The 23,887-nt window shown below is 49.8% G+C and overlaps 1 protein-coding gene across 2 annotated transcripts; it reads right to left on the bottom strand.

The window, feature by feature from the left end:
- Positions 1 to 1,303: 1,303 nt before the first annotated feature.
- On the bottom strand, positions 1,304 to 23,513 carry THAP4 (THAP domain containing 4). 2 transcript variants are annotated; one of them, XM_069024011.1, is made up of 6 exons: positions 23,275 to 23,513; positions 21,242 to 22,398; positions 9,389 to 9,548; positions 7,840 to 7,949; positions 6,855 to 6,958; positions 1,304 to 1,633 (listed from the first exon to the last, which is right to left on the bottom strand). In XM_069024011.1, exons 1-6 carry the CDS (start codon positions 23,496 to 23,498, stop codon positions 1,514 to 1,516), a joined length of 1,875 nt encoding a protein of 624 aa, XP_068880112.1. In that variant the 5' UTR covers positions 23,499 to 23,513; the 3' UTR covers positions 1,304 to 1,513. The 2 variants fall into 2 exon arrangements, with proteins under 2 accessions (XP_068880112.1, XP_068880113.1); XM_069024012.1 differs by lacking the exons at positions 21,242 to 22,398; positions 23,275 to 23,513 and adding an exon at positions 18,125 to 18,221.
- Positions 23,514 to 23,887: the final 374 nt, after the last annotated feature.

Raw genomic sequence — 23,887 nt, 5'->3', positions numbered from 1 at the left:
ATGGATAGGCGTGATCGGGACGGAATAACAACGGACCCTGTTATGAAGTTTCACCACAGACGTCAGATTAAAGGAGATATTATTCCGTGTGTCCGGCGCTAATAAAGAATGCCTGCTTTCTAATGCTTGAAATGAATAAAACAGTCTATTTACAACTAATTTTGCTATCAATATGCTACTCTCTACCTAAGTTCCTATGACTATGAGCTTTCCCTCCCACAGCTCCCACTCCCTCAGTCTTGCGGTGACGAGCAAGCAGGCAGAAGAAACCAGGCGAAGTTCTTCTCAGCATCCTGGTTTTCAGTTCAGAAAGGCCATCGAAGCTGCCAATCCGGGGGGAGCACGGTGGGACGGCGCCCGTTGTCCCCTCCGCCCAGCGCTTCCCGTTCGCTCAGCGGCCACCTGCTCTCCTGCTGCCCGTTTCTGTCCAGCTCCTGCAGCTCTCTCCGGGCCCGCTGGCGGGGCACAGGGCTCGGCGGCCGATCCCCAGCAGCCAATCTTCGGCGCCGGCCACCTCCAGCAGCTGCCTCCTGCTGCTGCTCCTGCTGCTGCCGCTGCCGCCACCGCGCCACGAAGGGATGGAGGCGGCGGCGCCGCGGGGCCAGCGCGGCACGGTTGTCCCGGCCCTGCAGCAGGCGGATGGCCCCAATGGGCTCTCGGCAGATGGGGCAGGTGGCAGCGGCGTCGGGGGCAGCCCGGGGCTGGATGCAGGCGTGGCAGAACACGTGTCCGCAGGGCTCCAGGGCAGCGGGGCTTTGGAGGGGATCCACGCAGATGCGGCAGATCCTGACGGCTCGCGGCGCTGCTGGCTCTTGCCGGGCCTCCTCCATTGCTGCTCCCTCCTCCTGGCCTCCTCTCAGCTGCTGCTGGCAGGACTCGAAGGCTTGGCTTCCACTGGCAGCACTTGGAGGCTCCTCAGCTGCTAGTGTGTCACAGGCTGAGTGCTTGTTGGTTCATGGTTGTCCCCCAAACTCTTGTGATATTCTGCACTGAAGTCTGGCCCTGACCTCCAGCACTGCAGCAATTCCCTTCAAACTGCTGGACAGCAGCGTTGGGATGGGGGCCTGTGACAGTTTCCTCTATCCCAGAGCAAGATGTAGGTGTTCCCTCCTGATACTTAAGCCAAGTTTCACTGTACAGGCTCTGGAGTTCTCAGGGTCTTTCCCTGCAGTGCAAATCCATTCCAGAACCTGCGGCTTCCCCAAAGTTATGCAGGTTGTCCACGAGGCTGGATCTCCAACCCAACACCTACTAATGAACAGGCAGCACACACCGCCCTGCAATCACACCAAAGACACAGCCATAAAAATAAAAGCTTTTTATTTATTTTTTTTATATACCATTACAGAAACATCTGAGTAACATTCTCAACGGGATGGGCAGCTCCGGGGCCCAGGGGATGAGCGCAGGCAGCCAGCTCCAGGGTCTGCCATGCCCTCTGTGCTCCTGAGCTGCTCTTGGTGCATGATGTCCTGCTCCTTGCCCTCAGTGAGGAGACCCAGCACTCCTGGCATCAGGGTGTCACCTTCTTGTAGGTAATGTGGAAGTGCTGAGTCATGGGCTGCGTAGTGGTTGCCATTGAGACAGTTTGTTCGAGTTTCCCATCGGAATTGAGCCTGAATTTTCTGGTAATCTAAAGGGGGGGTAGGGAAAGAAATAAGGAAATCATGCAACCAGCATCCACAAGCTAAATCCCTTACACCTGTGCTTTCTGCCCTTTGCCATCCAAATGGCTGCTGTCAACACACCACCAAGGAAGGATATCCTCACTACAGCAGGCAAATAAACAAGGAGTTTCCTCTCCTTAAAGAAAGCAGCTCCAAGCCCCTTATCCATGGAACGAGGCAGGTTCACAGAACCACAGAATTAACCTAGTTGGAAAAGACCTTTGAGATCATCAAGTCCAACCTATGACCTAACACCATCTTATCAACTAAACCATGGCACTCAGTGCCACCTCCAGACTTTTCTTAAACACCTCCAGGGACAGTGACTCCACCCCCTCCCTGGACAGCCCATTCCAGTGCCTAATCATGCTTTCTGTGACGAATTTTTCCTAATGTCCAACCTAAACAGCTTAAGGCTGTGCCCTCTTGTCCTGTCACTGGTTGCCCGGGAGAAGAGACCAAACCCTGTCCACACCTTCCTTTCAGGGAGTTGCAGAGAGTGATCAGGTGTCCCCTCTGCCTCCTCTTCTCCAGGCTAAACAATCCCAGCTCCCTGAGATGCTCCTCAGAGGACTTGTGTTCCAGACCTTTCACCAGCCCCTCTCTGGACGTGTCCAAGCATCTCAATGGCCTTTCTAAATTGAGGGGCCCAGAACTGGACACAGCACTCAAGGTGTGGCCTCACCAGCGCTGAGCACAGGGGAAGAATGATTTCCCTGCTCCTGCTGGCCACACCATTCCTGATCCAGGCCAGGTGCTGTTGGCCTTCTTGGCCACCTGGGCACACTGCTGGCTCATGTTCAGCTGCTGTTGACCAGTACCCCCATGTCCCCATCTGCCTGGCCACTGTCCAGCCACTCTGTCCCCAGCCTGTAGCGCTGCAGGGGTTGTTGTGGCCAAAGTGCAGGAGCTGGCACTTGGACTTGTTAAACTTCACATTGTTAGACTCAGCCCATCTATCCAGCCTGTCCAGGTCGCTGTGCAGAGCCCTCCTACCCTCCAGCAGATCCACACTGGCACCCAGCTGGGTGTCATCTGCAAATCTGCTGATGGTAGACTCAATCCCCTTGTCCAGATTATCAGTGAAGACATTAAACAGGACTGGGCCCAGTACAGATCCCTGGGGGACACCACTGGTGACTGGCAGCCAGCTGGATGCAGCACCATCCCCACCACTCTCTGGGCCCGGCCCTCCAGCCAGTTCTTAACCCAGTGAAGAGTGCTCCTGTCCAAGCCATGGGCTGCAGCTTTTCCAGGGAATGCTGTGGGACACAGTGTCAAAGGCTCTGCTGAAGTCCAGGTAGACACATCCACAGCCTTCCCCACATCCACCAGTTGGGTCACCTGGTCATAAAAGGAGATCAGGTTGGTCAGGCAGGACCTGCCCCTCCTAAATCCACGCTGGCTGGGTCTGAGCCCCTGGCTGTCCTGTAGGTGCCATGTGACAGCACTCAGGATGATCTGTTCCATAATCTTCCTGGGCACTGAGGTCAGGCTGACAGGCCTGGAATTTCCCAGATCCTCCTATATGGACAGGGTCACACTGGCACCTCCAGTCCTCTGGGGCCTCCCCAGTGAGGCAGGACTGACAATAAATGATGGAGAGCAGCTTGGGGAGCTCATCCACCAGCTCCCTCATCTTGCTAGGGTGGATCCCATCTGGTCCCAGAGACCTGTGAGCATCTGAGTGACTCGGCAGGTCTCTAACTGCTTCCTCCTGGGTTACAGGGGGGCTATTCTGTTCCCTGTCCCCATCTACCCACTCTGGAGGCCAGCTGTCCTGAGGAAGACCTGTCTTACTGTTGAAAACTGAGGCAAAGAAGGTGTTGAGTACCCCTGCCTTTTCCTCACCTTCAGCTACTATATTCCCCCCGCATCCAATAAAGAATGGACGTTGTCCTCACCCCTCCTTTTGCCCTTAATGTATTTATAAAAACATTTTAGATTATCCTTCACAGAAGTGGCTAGATTAAGTTCTAATTGGGCTTTTGCCTCTCTTAATTTTCTTCCTACATGACCTAGTGACATCTTGAAACACCTCCTGAGTTACATGCCCCTGCCCTGTCCACCACATCCCTCCACCAGAAGGATGGCTCCTGGCTGGCAGCTCAGGGAGATGGATGAGACAGCATTCACCAAGGCTTTTTGAACCTCAGGTGCTGTTTCAGAAGGATGCAGGGTGTCACTCCAGCTGCCCAGCCCAGCAGGAGAATGGCCACGACACCACGTGGACGACACCAGGGCATGGCAGCTGCAAGCACGACTCATTCACAGTCACTTCAACCAGCCCCATTTAGAAATTCCTAAAATAGAGGTTTTTTCAAACTCTTCACTTCCTTGAGGTCACTCAAGGGCACGTCCATGAGCTCTTGCCAGTCTGTGTGCTCCATCCTCTCTGTTAACAGAACCATTGCTATGGCCACAGTGTGCCCTCAAGGCCCACATCCGACAACACTCCTTCCAGAAGCAGAGCTACAAAGGGCTGTGGAGGACATGTTGTCATTCCAGCATCCACAGGGCAACAACAGCATGAACAAGGTCACACAGAGGTGATGTTTGGATTCCTATCTGGTGACTGTAATGCATCAGTGTTCTTCAAATGCCCTAAGAATGAAAATGCAGTTAAAAGGAATACAAAAGTCACTCGTCTTTAATGTGTGTGACTTTAGCTCAGGGCTCCTGAATGGCCCATTTTTTCCTGAATGGACCATTGCAGACCAGGCAATAAAATCCTAAATGCAAAAGAAGGAAATGAAAGGAACTGGACAAAAATGAAGAGGGAGATTTTTCTCTTAAAAGCAAGCTTCAGGCAAAGGCTGGCTGGTGGAAAAGTGTGAGGCCAAGCTCTGTGTACAGCCAAGACACACAGGGAGACTTCCCACATTGGAGAGGAAACATGAAGCACTGGGAAACGGACATGGGAAATGGCTGAATTCAAGGGAAGCAACATCCACTGCTCTCCCCTTGTCCACAAATCCAGTCCTTTCTTCTCAGAAGTCAACCAGGTCAGCCAGGCACCACTGATGGTGGTGAAACCACACTGTGTGTGGTGACACTGACTTCCTCCTCCATCTGAGGATGCTGAGATCTCCAGGGGGTGAAGTGAGGTTGAGCAGCTGGACCTCTCCAGCCTGATGTTCAGGCACTTCCCATGTGCCATGGGTCTCCAGCCATTGGGAAATCCCACTAATCTCCACCACCCTTCACAGGTAACACAGCAGCCCTGCAGGTGCATCAGCCAGTGCTGGCAGTACCCACAGCAAGGACTGTCCTGAGCTCTAAAGGTATTTGAAAACGGGTTGGTCCTCTGGACACTCATCACAAACCCAGTGACTCAACATGAGGGTCTCCCTTACTCCTTGTATTTGTCCCTTTAAACATAAACCACTGACCAAGTCTGGGACCAAGACTGGACTCTGCCACACCTGAGCTTCCTCAGGAACCTGGAAATCAAGACAGTCCTCTTGGAACCTTGTGACTCAGTGGGAGGGTCTTCCTTACCCTTTGTGTGTAAATCATTCTAAATTGATTCAAATCCACTTTTCCTTTGGATGTTTCATCTATGAGTAGTTAACAGAGGGAACCTTGCCAGCAAATTTTGTTAAGCTGTGCTTTCCCAAATCTGTATTAAATCTGCATTGATAGCACCTTTAAAGGTGATTCTTCAAGCAACCTAAACTGCTCATGACACAGCCTGGTGCAGGAAATGGGCCCTCCTGCCTCAGTGACAGCTCAGCCGAGCCACAGCCACCCTGAATCACTTCTCACCAGGAATGCAACAATATGGTGAAGTTTTCTCAAAATGAGCAACTAGTGCAGCAGCACATGTATCCTTCTCACAAACTTGTGGCCTCTTTGTTTCCACAGGCAATTTAAGCTGCTCTTGGTGAACGAGAAAAGGCACTGGGAGCTGGTTCCCTGAAAACTTCTCTCATTCCACACCCTCCTTCACCAGCAAGGGCCTCCCAGATACTCACTAGAACCTGAGCTTCCCTCAGGTGCCAGATGAGCCTGGACCTCCAGCTCCAGAGCTTCCTTCTTTCAGCCAAAGCCAGCTTCAGAGCCCTCAACTAGAAATACATCTTCTGGCTTCCTGTGCTTTCCCCTCTCCTCCTGCCAGTCTATCTGCCCACAGTTCAGGCAGTGACTCAAAGAGGACAGTCCCTTCTATTTAAATGTTTGCAATTAAGAGCTCTGCTCCCCTGCTGACATCCACAGTATCTCATGGCTTTACTTCTGCTACGGGAAGGAGGCAATACAGCTGTTCCTGGGAAAGGGAAAACCCAGCAACTGAAAACATGCATCCAAAGGCAGGGGAGTTGGGACTTTCCAAAGTTAGGACACTCACAATCTATGTAAGCAAATACAATTTTTGTCTACATCTGCACAAACTTGTGCTCTCTGTTATCTAAGGGTCAGTTTTATAGCACACAAAAACCAGGTGGTGAGAGCTTGTTCAGCCTTGCTGTCTCTCAGCTGCTGCTCAACCACGACAGCTTCAGATGGGACAGTGACACTTGCAGCAGTGACCTCAGGATGCCACACTGACTCCAGCAGTGCCACTGTACTCACAGTGGCTGTACCCCTACCAGCTCTGTCAACAAACCCCTGCTATACACTGAAAAACGTCAAAGCCCCAAAAGCAGCCAACCAAAGGTGGAGCTGACAGCAAGTGCCAGCCCTACCCTGCAGCCACAGATGGGAAAAGAGACCAGAGCAAGGTGTGAATGCTCTGAAAAGCAAGTGAGCAAGATCTGCAGGTGCTCCTAAAATATCCTCATGAGGCCCAATACTGACCAGACCTTAAATGTGCATCCTCATACTGCAACCAATCCCGAAAACCAGCATTAATAACTAATCCCAGTGCCATAAAAGAGTATTTAGCCAAGACTTTCCTATTTTCTTCCCTAAGGACCTGCTACTGGCCACTGCTGGAGACAGGATTCTGGGTTAGCTGGTCTGATGCAGCCTGTCAGTTTTTATCATAACGATCCCTCTGGGTCTCGTAATGTACAAAGTATCTTCTGAAGGCTCTTACAGAAAGAATAAGCCAGGATGCCATGCAGTATTTCCAAGAACTCCTGATGGCATTCCGTAATTAAAGCATGCTAAATAACTTATCCTCTCAACTAGACTCCTTCTGGGGCGAGCAATGCTACGGGAATGGCTCACCCTGTGTGTGCTCACCTGCTCTACATGGGGCTTCTTGGCAAAGGAGATCCTGGCTATGGAGTGAGAAGCTATAGACAGCTCTTGTCCATTCACCTCCCCTTCCTCCACCTCCACCAGACCTAGGGAAAAGCAAGGGCATACATATTATTAGGCTGCAAAAGTTATTTAAGCATGTCACAATTACTATTTTGGCCTTTCAGTACTTAAGGGGGGGCTTATAAAAAAGAGGAAGAGGGACTTTTTACACATGCAGACAAAGATATGACAAGGAGAAAGGTTTTAATCTGTAAGGGGAGAAGTTTACGTTAGATATTAGGAAGAAATTCTTCCCTGTGAGGGTGGGGAGGCCCTGGCACAGGTTGCCCAGAGAAGCTGGAGCTGCCCCATCCCTGGAAGTGTCCAAGGCCAGGTTGGAATAACCTGGGATAGTGGAAGGTGTCCCTAACCATAGCAGGGAGGTGGAACAAGACAGGCTTTAAGGTCCCTTCCAACCCAAACCATTCCATGATCTACTAGGCTGTGTTACAGACCAGCACTCCCTATGAAGAATGGTTTTATTTGCCCTAGCACTATTGACAACTGCAGACCCACACAACCTCAGACAGGGAATGCTGCTCAGAAAAATCCAGCCAGACTTATTCATGCCGTGTGGGATGAGTATCACAGCACAACTGGCACTCTTCCCTTCAGCATTTGCCATTTTAGATGCAAATTTAAGCATCAACTGGGGTTTAACACTTTCACTTTTAATAACTGAGATGTGGTTCTCTCTCATTCAGTCCCCATAAGGTAAGGAGTACCAAGGTGCTACATCCACACACTGGGAGGTTCTCCTAGTTTAGGAATCACTGTGGGTCCAGCGCCAAAGAGCAGCGATTCCGACAGGGAAAATTAATTAAACTAAACTGTGAGAGGTGTGAGAGCTTTCTGGAAAAGTGATGAAATGGCCCAGCAGGGTAAGGATGTCTTCTTTTCCCCAGTGTGGGTATCAGGTGTGTACCTGTGTTCTGGGCACTGATGAAAGCCACCTTATTAGTGTCAGGTTTGAGGCGGATGAATCCACATTCCCGGTGCATGGGCTTCCTGGTATCCGGATGGAAGGCGTTGAACCTGAGGGGAAATCAGAGCACAAAAGGAGACGTGCTTCGCACTCAAAGGACACTTTTTGGCCTGGTTTCCTCTTATTTAACCACATGAGTGCCTGCAGTACTCTTTCAAGAGTAAAAGACTGACAATGCTTTACAGTTGAGAGACGTAAACCTGGAAAAAATATGGTTACTTTAAGAGGCACAGCTATTTCTGAGACCTGGAGTTAAGTCTTTAAGTTCAGGATTTAGATTTTCCATAGCCCCTGGGTCTTTCTAAAAACTAGCTCAGAAACCCCTCAGGAATTCAGATGTTTCACAGATGCTGAAGCCACATGTGTCTCAAAAACTTCCTTTTCTCAAGTAAATATCTGCAATTACTGTATCATCTTTATTTAGCTTTTACACCTGGTGAGTTGGTTTTTCTGTATATTCCTTGTTGTAAGCAGCAAGGGAGCAGACATATTTCTCCCATCAACCCCTTCAAAAAGATGAAAAGCTCAGCTCAGTTCCCTAGGTATTCTTCAGGAGGCCTTAAGAACTGTAGGTTTGGTCACCCATAATGTGGATGATTCTATGGATCAAAGGAGAAACAAACTCAAATCAGGCAGCTCCCAGTGTCTGGAGTATTTAAGGGATACAGGGACCATGTTTAACAGCCACTGACTGCTCCAGGAGCCAGGAAAGCACAGAGTCTCTGTCCTCCAAGCCTGATGCCAATTTCCCTGGTGCTTCCCAAAGCTCAACAGTTCCCAGCTGTGTAACTCCTTGGCACAAAGAAAAGGAGGGAGGAAAAAACCAGGTGACTCAAATAAGCAACTTCATAAGCTGGGGAGGGAGGTGCAGCCAGAGCACGACTGTCAGAGCTTTGTTTCTTCTGGATATCGGACTAAAGCAGTCACAGGCTGAGCTGGCAGCTCCATCCCACTCCAGGAACACAGGGCATCTCTCACACAGCACTTCCATCTTGTAATTCTTCTTTTCTTGGTTTTCAAAGCAACACACTTCCCAACTCACCTCTCCCAAACGAGCACTGGAGCAGTACTGAGCAGTAGCCAACTTGTCACTTCCCTCCCTCTGGATTTCTTTTGATTTCTCTTAGAACAATCACTTGCAGCCAAAATAAGTAGTTAAGATACCTGCCTCCTATCCTATATGGTTTGATAAGGACTAAGATTTTCACAGTGGTGAAGACTGAGGACCACACCTTAAAATGGACAAACTTGGTAGCCATACCATAGCTCCTTCATTTATTCTAAGTGAGAGTTTCACAAAGAATGCCAATTAATCACAAGTTTTCAAGGAAAATGAAAGTCAGACTGTGCAGTCATACACCACACCACCATTTTGTTTGGTAGATGAAAATTTGTCTACTTTGCCATTGGAAAAGAAACAAATCACCCTGGAGCCATGCCTGCTCCAGTCCAACAGCTGCTGCCAACACAGACAGACCCCTCGACTTACGAGAAGTTGAGCATGGGCTGCCCCACATGAGAGATGTGCACTTCTTCCAGGTACTGGAAAGGCTTCATGGTAGGGAAGGTGCCATCTCCTGGTGGGTCTGAGAGCCAGGTGCCCAGCATCCAGGACAGGGGTTCCATCACAGGGTTCAGCTGGGGAGTCTCTGTGGAGGAAAAGAAAGGAGGAAGAAAGAAAACTCAGGGATCTGTGCTCTGCAGGTTGTTGTGAGTTGCCTCCACGAAACACCTGAGAAATGGTTCAATACCACAGCAATGCTTTTCTTTAGAGCAGTGCCAGCTCCAAGGTGGGAGATGGGGAAAAATGAACAGTCATGGAAAGTGAGCCTGCTTCCAAACCAGCCCTTAGCCATACATAGAGCCCTCTCTTCCAGGTGGTCCATTTCTGACTCCTCTCTGTAGCTTGATCTGAAAAAAAAGCCCTCTCCCATCTACAGGCAGGGCAGAAGATGACTGAAATCTCAGCATAAAGAATAATCATTAAATGATAATGAAACCTCTAGTGCTCTGGGCTAATCATTCTCAAGCACTGAGTGCATACTGTTCCTGCTTGTTTCAGAGGCCAAGGAAACGAGTCCTCACATCAAAAGAAAATCAGGCTGTGTACATATTCCAGATCAAAGTTTGGCCATAATATTTTTTTTAAGAGGTTAACAATGACCTGAACTTGTACAAAGAGACAAGCAGGGATCATTCAGAAGCTGTACTGCTTAGGCTCTGGACTAAAACAAACATTTTAAAAAGTGCCTGTAAGGTAAAGAGTAAATGGAAGAGAAAGATACTTCCCTTTGTCACTGCAGTTATTAAAAAGCAACCAAGGTCTGTTTCACAAAGTTAAAACTTCTTTAACAAATGATTTTACAGAACCACAGAATAAGCTGAGCTGGAAGGAACCCACAAGGATCATCAAGTCCAACTCCTGGCCCTGCACAGGACCATCCCAAAGAGTCACACCAGGTGCCTGAGAGCGTTGCACAAATGCTTCTTGAACTCTGTCAGGCTTGGTGCTGTAGGAGAGCTTTGATTAACACTTTTGCATTTTACTTTCAGAAGTTGTGACCTGAAAAAAATACATCAGGAAAATGGAGACAGACAATTTAAAGCCACATGAAGAGCAGAGCAGATCCATTACTAAGGTGTAAGTAGGGAAAGCAAAACTTCACCTATGGGATGTCGGGAAAGATGGATTCCCACACAAACGGGGTGCCCGCTACTCTCAGTGTCTGTTATGCAGACAAATATGACTGAAGTATGCTTAAAGCATGTCCTCCTCCCCCTCATGGGATAAATGCTTTGTACTGGCAAGGTGGGCGTTCCAGGGGGGTGTTTTCCACACCTAGTGAGATCAAGAATACAAGAACAAGCTGCCTGTCTGGCTGGTCTAAAAGGAACAGACTCAACTGCAGGGAGAAATCACGACCTAAAAGAGTAAGGCTGTGGTCAAAATTCGCTTGACCAGTCTGAGTTTTGCTGTGCTCTTTATGAAATGTCAGGCTAAAAGACTGAGCAAGGAGAAAGAACACACAGTCCACACCTGAAATGCCAAAGGAGAAGGAACAGCAGCTTTCCTGGGTAAAAGAAACCACTTGTGGTACTCATTCTCCCACAGACAGCAGGTTTTAAAAGCCAGCCCATGTCAGCAAAGTGCTGCTACTTACTCTGCTTTATCCTGAAGTATTTTGCCAGGGAAGCAACATGAGGAAACATGAGAGCTCACTAGCAAATAGGTGATAAAAGTCTACAGCATCAGAGCCAGGATCTGTAGAACACCCTGTCAGACTGTGCATTCCCCAGCAGCTTACCCAGGACTTGGAAAGGAGTTCCCACAATCTGTACAGCAGTGTCAGTGTACTGGACAGTATTTCCTTGTACTCACCTTCCCAGTTCCCTGAGGAGGGCACACAGTTCTGTGGGTGAGGAGTGTACTGCTCCTCCCTCCAACTGGTGTTTGCCTTTCACTCACCACTACATTTCTTTCCAAGCTTTTTGCAGGCTCATCTCCCGTGACTGAACCGAAAAGCACAGCTTTAGAAAAGCTGCAGGAGCCTGCAGCCTGGGCTGCTGCTGCCCTCTCCTGGGTCAGCATCCCAGGAGCAGGATGGTTTCTGTCACCATGCTGCTTTCATAAGGCATGGAGTCCTTATGAAAGTCCTTTTCTTCTGCTTGCATTTCAGGAAAAAGCATCAAAACAACAGATGAAAGGAATGGCTTTAGCCATTCCCACTTTTTCGACTTGATTATAAACCAAGAGAAGCCAAGTGATTGTTCCCAGCATCCCCAGCTTGATCCCACTGCCCTGCTGTGCAGTGTCCAGCCTGGCTGGAGGTGCCTGACCCGGCGAGGTGGTCTCACTTCCAAAGAACTGGAATTCCAGGCAGCTGAAAAGTGAAGATGTAACTGTACATCCTGAAGTCTCTGGCACCTGGACAAACACTATGGCCAAGTGACCATTATTAGTTTTCCAAACTACCTAGATGGCAGCAAAGCCAGTGAGTTCTTTAGTTCTCATGTGGCTTGGTTGAAGTTGAGAGCAGCAGAAGTGAATAAGGACCAGGGACTCAGTGAAGTGCAGGTGACTACAGACATCCTGATCTCATCCCATGCAGTGCTCTTCTTAGCTTCAGTGTTAGTCTCTGCCTGGTGCACTAAGACTTTTTTTCCCTCCTGGCAGCCTTCTGTGATGGAAGGCTGGGCTGGGAGAGTGGAAAAGCAAGAGGCAGGCAGACAGGAGAGAGTCTGACTGAATCCATCCAAAAAAAAAGTAGCCATTTGAAAAGAAATTTGCTTTTTTATGTCGTGGTTGGGGCAGGTAAATGCAAGACTATTGTAGCAACAAGAAGTTCTTTGCTGAGCTGCTTTGTTTCAAACTTCAGGTTTATAGACACAGTCACTGTCAAGAGAAACTCCTCTGACACTGATGAAGGCGCCTGTACATCCCTTTTTAAAGGTCTTAACTCCTGGCATATCATTTTTTCAAAAAAAAAACACTAATGTGGCTTAAAAAGTAAGTGTATGATGATATCAGGAACACAAATGACATCTGAGAATTTGCAGCACAAGAGACCCTGGTCACCCTTGTGCATGCCTAAAGCTTCACACTCAGAGGAGGCCCTCTTAATGCTGCTTCTCTTGCATTCATATGCACAGCTCCTCTTTTACCTAGTAACAGGGAAGCTCTCTCTGTATCCTCTTTCCTAACAAGGACATTCCTGGAGTCACCATCTCCTACCAGATGACACACCTTCTGGAAGCCATTAGGGATCCAGCATCTCCCCAGGTGTAGTGGAAGGTGTCCCTGCCCATGGCAGGGGGTTGGAACAAGATGAGCTTTAAGGTCTCTTCAACCCAAACCATCCTGTGGTTCTACAAAATCTCACTGAAATCAGCCAAGACACTCATGAGTTATAACAGTTTGGGAGACAAAACCACACACCCATAAGCAACCTGATCACCTTGGTCTCTTTCCTTCATGAAGCCACTCAGGCCACAACCGCTGTGCCCAGGCCCTGAGCACACAGATCAGCTCCACCCTCCAAACTCACAGACAGACTGTTCCTACATCTTTTCCATTCCCAGAGGGTTTACAAGTCAAATCCCACCCTGCACTGTAACACAGTAAGCCTGGAACTGGCTATCCAGGCTTTGCAACAGGAGATACTGAGTTCTCCCTGCCATGAGACAAACCAGACAGAGCAGCTGGACAGCCCCCTCAGGCCATGTCTACACAGCCAGCGTGGCTCTCAAGTGGGATCCCTGGCACAGAAAGCTAAGCTGGCAAGAATTCCTACACAGCTTTATCAGTGAAGCTGCAGAGAGCAGCCAGCTGGTTGCTAACAAGGCAGCTAACCAATTTCCTTGAGCTGGAGAACACCTCCTGCAGAAAACTTGAGAAAAACACCCATACAAACAACAAAAAGAAACACCCCACCAAAAAAACCCAAAACAAATCCCCAAACAAACTCCCAGATTCTTCAAAGTGTGGGGTCTGCAGCATCAGCTGGGCAGTCCCCTGCAGATCTTCCTTCAGCACAGTTGCTCACTGGGTTTAAATCATCATCATCATCAAGGTTCTGGTAATTAAGGAGCAGCCTTGTTCAGCATATTCTGTCCATATTTAAGTACAGAAGGTGGCTTTAGACTCTGCTGCTCTGCCCTGAGAGTTGCACCCCTTTGGGCACTTTGCTGATGCTCTCCTCAGCAAACCAGTAAAACATTCCTAGCACTGATATGCTCTAGCTCCATCACAGAATATCCTTGAGTTGGAAGGGACCTGTCAGGACTGAGTACAATTCCTGGTCCTGCACCACACACCCCAAGAATGACACCGTGTGCTGGAGAGCATTGTCAAAACACTTCTTGAACTCAGACACGCTTGGTGCTGTGATGACTTCCTTGGGGAGCATGTTCCAATGCCCAACCATACTCAGGATGAAAAACCTTTTCCTGATATCTGACCTAAACCTCCCCAGCTCAGCTTCACACCATTTCCTCAAGTCCTGTCACTGGTCCCAAGAGTGAAGAGGTCGGTACCTGCCCCTCCACTTCCCCGTGTGAGGATGTTAAGAGCACAGTGAGGTCTGACCTCAGTCTCCTCCTCTCCAGCTTAAACAAACCAAGTACCCTCAGCCACTCCCTCGTAAGGCCTCTCCAGACCCCTCCCCATCCTCATGGTCTCCTTTGGACACTCTCTAATACCTTAATGTCTTTTTCATACTGTGGTGCCCAAACCTGCCCCCAGCACTTGAGGTGAGGCCGCCACAGTGCAGAGTAGAGCAGGACAATCCCTTCCCTGGCCCATCTGGCAATGCTGGGCCTGATGTGCCCCGGGCATATGCTGACTCATATTGAACTTGCCATGGACCAGGACCCCCAGGTCCCTTCTCACAGCTGCTTTCCAGCCCTACCCCTAACCCAGTCCATACACACAGCCAGGCTGGCTCTGTCCCAGGTGCAGAATCCAGCACCTGCTCTTGTTAAACCCCACACAGTTGGTGATTGCCTATCTCTGGTTTGTCAAGGGCTCTCCGCCCTTGAGAGAGACCAACAGCTCCTCCCAGTTTGGTGATGGCTGCAAACTCACTTCAAGTCCTGTGACCAAGTTGTTAACGAGGATGTGGAAGAGAATAAGGTCGAGGATGGAGACCTGTGGGACCCCACCAGTGACCAGTGCCAGCCTGGTGTCACCCCAGTCACTGTCACCCGTTGTGCCTGACCCGTGAGCCAGCTGTTCACTCATCACCTAACACAGTTATCCAGCTGTGGGCTGGACATTTTGTCCAGCAGGATCCTGTAAGAGACAGTATCAAAAGCTTTGCTGAAGTCCAAACAGATTCCACCTCCCGGCTTTCCTGGATCAACCAGGCAGGTTACCCCGACATAGAAGGAAATCAGGTTTGACAAGCAGGACTTTCCCCTCATGAAGCTGTGCTGGCTGTGACTGATGCCTGCGTTGTCCACTAGGTGTTTTTCAACGCTTCCCAGAATAATCTTTTCCATGATTTTACCAGGCACTGAACTGACAGGCCTGTTGTTCCTGGAGTTCTCCTTCTTGCCCTTCTTGAAAATCAGGACAACACTCATCAGCTTCCAGTCAACCTCTGTGGATTCCCAAGACTGCTCAAAAATCAATCATCAAGAGAGACATTGCAATAACATCAGCAGCTCCTTCAGGATTCTTGGATGAATCCCATCAGGTTCCACAGATTTGTAGGGATCCAGCTGGAGCAGCAGATCCCACACAACTTCTAGGTCAACTGGGAGTTGATCATTCTCACAGTCATGGTCCTTCAGCTCATGGCACTGAGACCCACAATCCATGTTGAAAAGAGAGGCAAAGAAAGCATTAAACACCTTTGCCTTGTCCCTGTCCCTGTTTGTGAGGTGACCATCCTCATCCTGGAATGGGACAATTATTTCTAAATTATTTCTAAACTGCTTTTTGCCATTTATATATTTGAAAAAAGTATTTTTATTCTCCACAGTTCTGGCAGCTTCAACTCCAATTTAGCTTTACCTGGATGAATTGTCTCCCAACGTGGGGAGCAGCATCTCTACGTTCTTCCCATGTCACCCAACCTTGCTTCCACTGGGCACACACCTTCCTTTTCCAGCTTATTTCCAAGATCCCTGGTCAGCCAAGCCAGCCTTCTGCCAGCCTGCCTGACTTCTGACATTTAGGAATTGCTGTTCCTGTGCCCTTAGGAGATGATGTTTAAAAGCAACCAGCACTGATAGACCGCTGCACCTGCAAAAACATTTCCCAGGGGACCCTACTCACTAACTCCCTGAGCAGCCTGAGGTCTGCTCTCCTCATGGCCAGAGTTGAGGTTTTTCTGGCACTTTTCCTCCTGTCACCAGAGATTTTAAACTTGATGGCTCTGTGGTCGATGTGGCTCAGTTGGCCCCAATGTTCACTTTGCTCATGAGATCCTCTCTGCTGACAAGTAGATCAAGATAATCTTTCCAAGACAGCTCCCTGAGGACTTGTTCCATAAAGTTGTGATGCAGGTGTTTTAGGAACCTTCTGGCCTGGGTTGTATCAGCTGTGTGATGATCCCAGTTAATTTCTGGCAGGTTGAAGTCCTCCAGGGCAGTTGACTTGGAACCATCCCTTAGTTCCTCAAAGAATAATTTGTCAGTGTCATCATCCTGGCTGGGAGGTCCAGAGTAAACTCCCACAGTGACATCTGCATTATTTGTCTGCCCCTTGGCTCTTATCCAAAGACATTCTTATCTCGACTGTGCCACTGCCAACTGTGAGCTCCAGACACTCCAACCCTTCTGTTACACACAGCACCACCCCTCTCTCTCTCCTGCCCTGCCCATCCGTCCTGAAGAGCCTGGAACTGTTCATCAGGGCACTCCCATCACAGGACTCATCCCACCAGGCTTCACTTATGCCAGTGATGTCAGATCTCTGGGACTGAGCCAAAGCTTCGAGCTCCTCATAGGTCCCTGATGCTGGGTGCGTTAATGCAGAGACATTTCAGGTGTGGTACATTGTAGCCAACACCTGGTGAAGCAGATTGAGGGATCCCATTAGTGCTCCTTTCCTCAAGTTTAGGCACTGCAGCCCATTGCTCATCACTGGTGACTCTGGCTTTGTCCCCTTCCCCTTTCCCAGCTAGTTTAAGGCCCTATCAACAAGCGCTGCCAGCCCCTGTGCTAGAACTGTTTTTCCCCTTAAGAAAGATGCATCCCACCAGGTGTCAGCAGACCAGCTGTTGAACAGATCACTCCATCTCTGCTCCAAAAGCTGGGAATGTGGTTATGTTCACAAATCTTCATGTTACAGATTCAGTAATTAATTTCATAGCCAAGTGCCAAGGTGGTATTGCCTCTGTGGTAAAAGCTCCAGTGCCTGTAGTCACTGCCAGAGTTCTGCTTTACAAAATACAGAGAAAACATTTTTTTAATTATACTCTATTATGAGAAACCAAACACCCTACCTGAGCTCAGTCTGACCTTCTCTCATGCTTTCCTTAGTTTGCTGTTTCATTGCTTACTAGCTGCGAGCTGGGTTTTTGTTGTGAGTCACTGCCGACTCGCTGCAAAATTAAATGCTTAATGAACAAACTCTATACACTATTAGGCAAAAAAAAAAACCAAAAACCTGGAAAGAACAAGACCATCCCACCAAAAAAAAACACGCAGCAGTGCAAAAAGGCTAGCTTCCTCCCTTCCAACTGCCCTTCTCTCCAAGGGAGAGGTCAAAGAGCCACCTTCCTCAACCAAAGTCCCAAAGCCGGCGCGCCTGCACACTGCTTGCTCCTGTGCTGAGCACAAAACACTTCACCTCCCACCCAAGTGCTCAGGCCACAGTGAAGTCTCACCCAGCCCCTCTCAAGATACCTTCTGCCATGGATTCAGCCCCACTCTTAGCCTATGCACACATATTCCTACTCCTTATCTCATTCTCAGTTTCCTTTATAGCTCCCTTGTTCTTTGTAATGCCCACCCTGTGGACCAGCTTTCTACCCTGGCCGTTCCCATCCCAGATAGGGCACAAAAAAAAAATAACAAGTAGCACCTGCTGTCTCAGAACAAAAGCAGTTTTCTTCCAAAATCTAGCTCCAAGTTAGCATGCAACCGCCAGGCTAGCAGTGCCTGCCCTGGTGGAGGCAATTTCCCTGACAGCACATCTCTGTGACCCATTAGACACATTTCATTTTCAAGCTGAACTGGACAGCAGCCCATTGCTGGTCCAGGGCTTCTCAGACAGGTGAAAGCACAGCACCTCCATCCATGCACAACCCCACTTCTCACTGCCAGTGAGGATTGGGATTTTGCTATTCGTTTTCTGCAACATGAATGAAATCTGTTGCCACCACAATGGGCAACATCACTTCAGGCCCCACAGACCAGGCATCAGGGCTCCACCTCAGCACAAAACCACGAATTAAGTGTTCAGTCCTTCTGCTTGCCCCGAAGTTCACCAACTGTGCTTCATTTGCATGTCAAAAGTACTGTAAATGACCCCATTTCTACACTGGCTTTGCACAAATATTCGAAGACAAATCAAAGCCAAATTTCCCACAGCTTCCTAGCAGAGTTCTAACCATTTTTCACATGAACTCATTTTGCAAACTCTCCTGCCTTTAATATGACCTTCATGAAAACAGACATGCAGCATGGAAGAGGCTCCTCATACGCCCCAGCAGCTGAATCCTAAGAGCTTTACCTCTCTGATGAACACAGAAACTCGAATCCCATGGAATCCTACCTGTGTCTGCTCCACGCCCAGCCATATTCGCAGATGTTTTGCTATTTGCTCCACCTGCAGCCCCCCCTGCCCCTAGAAAGTGCTTTGCGCAGGGTGGTAAGATGGCTATGAGGGAAGTGAGCTCATGTTTGGGTAAGACACTGGTCCCGCTGCCTGCTGGGAGATGTAGTTTTACAACGGGACCAAAGTGGGGCACGACAAGAGGAGGTGATGTTGTGGAAGGAGCAGCTGGGATCTCCTGTCTGAGCAAGCACACCTGATGCAGCAGAGCTGCGAGACCTTCATGCAGAACAAGATGGTCAGACAGCACTTGTGTAGCAGAGGACAGTGCTGTTAGAACAGTCATGCCTTCCCCAGGACACGTCCCTGGTTGCTCACTGGCTCTCCCTCATTTCTCCCAGTGCATCCTGTCATCCTCTAGAAGCTCCATCTAATCCTGTCCTGCCTGGTACACTTAACACTGTGCTTAGGCATGCTTATCTGCCAACAGCATTCCTCAGCCTTCAGTCCATGGACCTCAGAAGTAGCCCACGAAACAGAAGGAAACATTTTCCTACCAAACAAGCAACTAAATTCAACGTTTAGATGGAAAAGGCCACCACGGCAGCTGTGCTGTGCTGGAGACAGCCTGGAGCTCCTCCTAAACCAATGAGTCGATCCCCCTGGTAAGACAGGTTGGGAAACACTGCTCAAGCACATCGTGACAGCTGGAGTTGGGAGCCACTTGCCCAGCCTGAGTCAGCCAGCCTCAAGCGTGGCTGGCAGGCACTGCTGCGCAGCAGTCCTGCAGAAACCTGCTCTTCCCAGCCGGCTGCAGCTTGGATACAGCCAGCAGAAATTTATTTGTCTCACTAGAGGCAAGTATGTGAGAACTAGCACCGAAATGAAGTTCTGCTGAGTGGGTGTGGGCCTAAAGTTGGTGTTTTGTGCTCAGGATTTTGTGGAAAGGGCTGAACGTCAGGGATGCAGACAGGTAACAACCTGCAGGGTCAGTCCAGTCAGGTGCTTATACTCAAGGAACTGCCTTCAGCAGAAAAAAAATAAATGCAGGCTCAGGTTCACAGCTAAAACATCACCTCAACCACACATCAGATGACTCGAGACAACCGAGACGGAGCTACTAACGAAGACTATTATTAACCTAATGTGTAACCTGACTGTATTTTTATGAATATAAAAAGCCTTTCTTGACTCAGCTTTGCATCACAGTAAAACTCAAGTGTCTGGGCATGAACCAGACTCTGCCTGGCAGCAGCTGGCTACACTTCATCAGCTATTTTCACTATTGCTATGAGCACACAAAAGACTCCAATACAGAAGAGCACCAAAATAAAGCTAAAAAATAATAATAATAATAAAAAAGCCAGTCAGTCACCAACAAACCCTTTAAAAAAGTTCCCAGCCAAAGGGTTCCAAACTTCCCATCACGCCAAGCTACAACTGCCAAAATGGTTCTTTTTCACACACTGATCTCCAGTTTTGTTGATAAAAGATGGCAGAATGGGTAATGAATTGGTCAATTCATTAAGAAAAATTACGTTTTCCCTTATAAAATAGGGTATGTAACTCATATATTAAGAGTATCTTTTACAAGAACATAAAATTCTCACTTCTCAAAGACATACGTATAAAAACATTAATCTTGGAAAAAGGAGAAAAATCGCAGTGCTTGCCAGAATAAAGAAAAACATCCTTAAAGATACTCCTTCTGCAATTAGTATCTTAGTGAAGGTATTCCAACTAAGCTAGACACCTTTTAAAATATATATATAAAAATTAATATTTCATATACATACATAGGGGAATGTATCAGAACCCTAAAATTGTATTGAGTTATTTTCCTTCGTTTGACACCTAAACAATACAAAAACATAGACCAGAAGGTACAAACAAGATGATGCTGATTTCCCAGGGGAAAACCTTTCCCCCTCTACCCAAATCAAAGTGTGAGCTTTCCCATACTTTGGAAAATTAGATAAATATGGGAAAGGTAGCACTGGGTGTCGACCTTCATGCATTTTGTTAGAGTCTACTTTCCTCTTTCAGTGAGGAAGTTGGCTGTGCTGTAACAGCCTGGAGAACGTGCCCATCTATGCCAGCATCACCTTTCTGATTGTCCAACAGCTCCAGAAGAAGCCATGAAGTTTTTCTGCTAAAGGAAAAGTGAGAATTAGCCATCAGGAGACACCCAACCCTCCATGGGTGATGACTTCTCCAAGCAAGCCCCACATCACGAATCCTTCCCAAGGCAACCCAATGTTTTCTCAGCAGCCACACACACACCACCATTAGATGGTCCTAAACTCTAGCCCTGAATTGCACCTTGCAACCACAAATTGTGCACAAATTCTACATTAAAAGACACTCTTTCTTGCAGTTATGGCCCAATTTGACTTCTAGGTAACAAATGTTTTACGTGACCTCATCCCTCACTGAGTTCCCCTATACTTTCAGGTGCTTAATTACTATTTTTGGCATTGATAGAGAAGCATTCCCCATCACTCCCCGCTTTGTTTCCCGACTTCTTCTGCCTTCCAAGGGAGGAAAGGATCAAAGCAAACACAGACATTTGCTCACAAATTGTGACCTCAATGTGCACCATGACATTGTCATATTTGATACCTCCCACCTCACTTATATTTCCTGTATCCTGAGTGCAGCATATGAAATCCAAGATCAAAACTACTTCTTATGCCACTGAGGACAATAATGGCTTTCCCAGATACCTGCTGCTAGGACAGCTCATTAACACACCAATAAAAATAAAAAAATAAAAAAATCACAGTCACACTCCAAAGGAAGAAAAATCCTAACAGGAGCCACTGGGTGACAAATAATCCAGAAAGAAAAGAAATTAAATTCATCAAGAGAATTGCCAGCAACACCACAACCAACCCAAGCTCCCATTCCACATCTTGGAAAGGTTAGGGATATAAGAGTTAACTTGTGTGCCCACTGAGCGAATTCTTGAATCTGTATCCGTTGGTCTAACACAAGCTGCTGCTTCTCCTTCCCAAAATGTCCCTTTCTCATTCCTTTTCCCCATCACACCTTTATAGCCTCCAACTAAGAAAACAGGGAATTCCGCCTCAGTGCAGCACCCCTGGGAATACTAACCACAGTCCTGGGATATCAGGCTGTTCAAGTAAGGGAAACTGTTCCGCTTCATCTCATCCAGCTTCTCCTTCAGCTTCCTGACTTGGCTGTCAGAGCGGCTGATCCTTTGCCTCAGAAGTTTCAGCTCTCCGTTCTTCTTCTCCACCTGCTCCCGCAAGCAGCACACCTGGCTCTTGCTCTGCCGGGAGGAGAAGCAGTACGAGTGGAGGGAGTCGATGAGCTTGCAGGCCCCCGAGGCCGACATGATCACCTCGTTGATGGACATGGGGTTGGCGTCCGTGTCCCCCTTCCGCCCCACCACGGCCTCGGTGGCTGGCCTCGGGGTCAGGTCTGCCGGCGACGCCGACAGGCCCTGGGAGGGTTTCTGGGGGGTCGCGGTGAGGGATGACGTCGGGGACACTTCTGCGACGGCCTTGTCCTGTCCCAAGAGGTGGCTGCTGCAGCTCGGTTCCACCTCTCTCTTTGGCCTTTTCCTTTCTAGCTGCTCTTTGGGGAGAGACGGCCTCTCCCTGGCGTGCTTGGAGGAAAAGCTGTACGAGTGGAGGGAGCCGATGAACTTGCAAGCACCAGAGGCAGGAGGGGTGAAGTCGTCCACCGACACGCCGCTTCTGTCTGCCACCCAGCTCCCCGCCCAGCTGCCCCTGGCACAGTCCTCCACAGGAGACCTCTCAGGCTTTGTCTGAGCTCCAGGCTTCGCACCCAAATGATCCCCTAACGTCCTTCTCCGAGGGCCGTCCAGCTGGCTGTGGAGGGCCTCTTCCTCCTCGGACATCGATCCCATTTCCTCTTTCAGAGTGGCCTCCTCCATCTCTTTCGTCCCTTGCATCACCATGAAGTCCTGGCCAGGAGACGGGGCCCTCTGCGCTACCTCACCGCCTCCTTCCCGCAGGGCCTCCCCATCCCGCACCGGCACCTGCCTGGCTATTTTCCTTCGGCTCCTGACATAATCCAGCTTGTCGTGCTTCTTCTCCACGAGCTGGAAGATGGTAGGGACAGCAGTGGGCTTCAGCAACCGGTGCTGGTCTTCCAGCCGCTTGGAAAAACTGTCTTTGGTGAAATGCTCACTGCAAAGAAAGGAATACTTGGTGGGAGTCCAGTTGTCCCTCTGAACAGCTTTCAGCCACTGAATCAAGCGCTTTGAATCCTTCAGAGGGAACCTAAAAAAGGAACAGACAAAACCCATGAAAAAATAAGCTACATTTTGGAAATCAGAAGGGTTGGTACTTTTAGAATCACAGAACCATGGAATCATAGAATTGTTGAGGTCGGAAAAGACATTTAAGATGATCAAGTCCAAGGCGATGGCCAGGATTAGGAGATTTTGAGCAAAGTTGTGTTTTGATAAATTACACTCATTTACGCATTAAATTACGCTCATTTAAGAATTATTTCACTTTGGGCTGAAATATTTGATATTCGTTCACTGCATCAACAGCTCCACTTCCCAAAAAGCGCAGGACTAAAAGGAGTTGTTTCCATTTTCTTCAGCAATCGATCCATTATTCCGCTCACCAGCCCCACGAGGAACAGCCTGTCCACAAGGAAGGGGGATGTGACCACCACCAAAACACCCATCTCAGCCAACACGCTGCCCAGCGCTGCCTCCGTAACCCGGGCGCTGCTTACACCGGGTATGTTTAATAACATTTAATTAGGTGTAGAAATGCCTGGAGTGGAAGAAAGCCCCTGAGCAGAGGAACCAGGTTCCGTTTCCAATGGGACTCCCGAGACAGGGACTTTGCCCGGGGACCCACCGCCGGCAGCATCCCCGGCGAGGGATGAGCCGGAGGACGGGCCGCAGGGGGCACAGACCGGGGGAGGGTCGGGGCGACAGGCCAGGAAGGCCCCGGGCCCCGTGGCGAGGGGCGCTCCCGCTGCCCGGCCGGGGCTGGAGGATCCGGGAGCCCCGAGCCGGTTTCCCCTGAGGGAAACAAAGGGCAGCCGCTGACGTGGGGGCCGGGCGGGGGGAGCGGGACCGGGGCGCAGGCGGCCCGGCCGCGGCACTTGCGGCGGGCCGGGCGGGCCGCCCTTACCTGTGGAAGGAGACGGCGCCGCGGCGCGCCTTGCCCTGCCGGTTGGAGCAGTTGGCGGCGGCGCAGCAGATCACCATCTCCGGCCGCCGCCGCCGCCCTCGGCCGGCCGGGCCCGCCCCGGCCCCCGCCCCGGCCCCGCCGCGCCGCCGTACGGCAAGATGGCGGAGCCGGGTCACCCCGGCGCCCCTCGCCGCTGGGGAAGGGGTTTCTGTACGGCACAACATGGCGGCCGCCACATGGCCGCCGCCATTTTGGCGGAGCTGCAGCCGTACGGCGCGGGGCAGGTGGGGAAAGGGGGGGGGGGGTTCGCTCCCGGCGCCTCTCGCTTGCCTCGTCGGCGCTGCTGGGCGTCCGCCTCCCGACGAGCCTCTCGGTCCGTGACAGCCAAGCCGTGAAAGGCGTCTCCGAGTGGGGCGGGCATGGTGGAGGGGGTTACTCACACGGATACTCTCGGGGAAGGAGGGGCGGGGCTCAGCCGGCGCCGTACAACGCGATGGCGGCGCCCACTTATCACATCTTTCCTGGGGATATGTGTCACGGGATACACTCGCCGGCGCTCTGCGCAAGGAGCGGAGACCTCACACTCCGCGCCGCCCTCTAGCCCCAGCGCCGG

The sequence above is a fragment of the Aphelocoma coerulescens genome, chromosome 9, assembly GCF_041296385.1.
Source record: "Aphelocoma coerulescens isolate FSJ_1873_10779 chromosome 9, UR_Acoe_1.0, whole genome shotgun sequence".
NCBI classification, from domain to species: domain Eukaryota; kingdom Metazoa; phylum Chordata; class Aves; order Passeriformes; family Corvidae; genus Aphelocoma; species Aphelocoma coerulescens.
This window is presented reverse-complemented; position numbering and strand designations above follow the sequence as displayed.

What these genes read in the sequence shown, in the direction of transcription:
- THAP4 (XM_069024011.1), bottom strand. Translation starts at nt 23,498, where the DNA reads ATGTTGTGCCGTACAGAAACCCCTTCCCCAGCGGCGAGGGGCGCCGGG. An exon ending in CAGCCCATGCTCAACTTCTC is followed by an intron (nt 7,950 to 9,388) that starts GTAAGTCGAGGG and finishes ATTTCCCCTCAG; the next exon opens with GTTCAACGCCTTCCATCCGG. An exon ending in CATCAGTGCCCAGAACACAG is followed by an intron (nt 6,959 to 7,839) that starts GTACACACCTGA and finishes GCTTTTCCCTAG; the next exon opens with GTCTGGTGGAGGTGGAGGAA.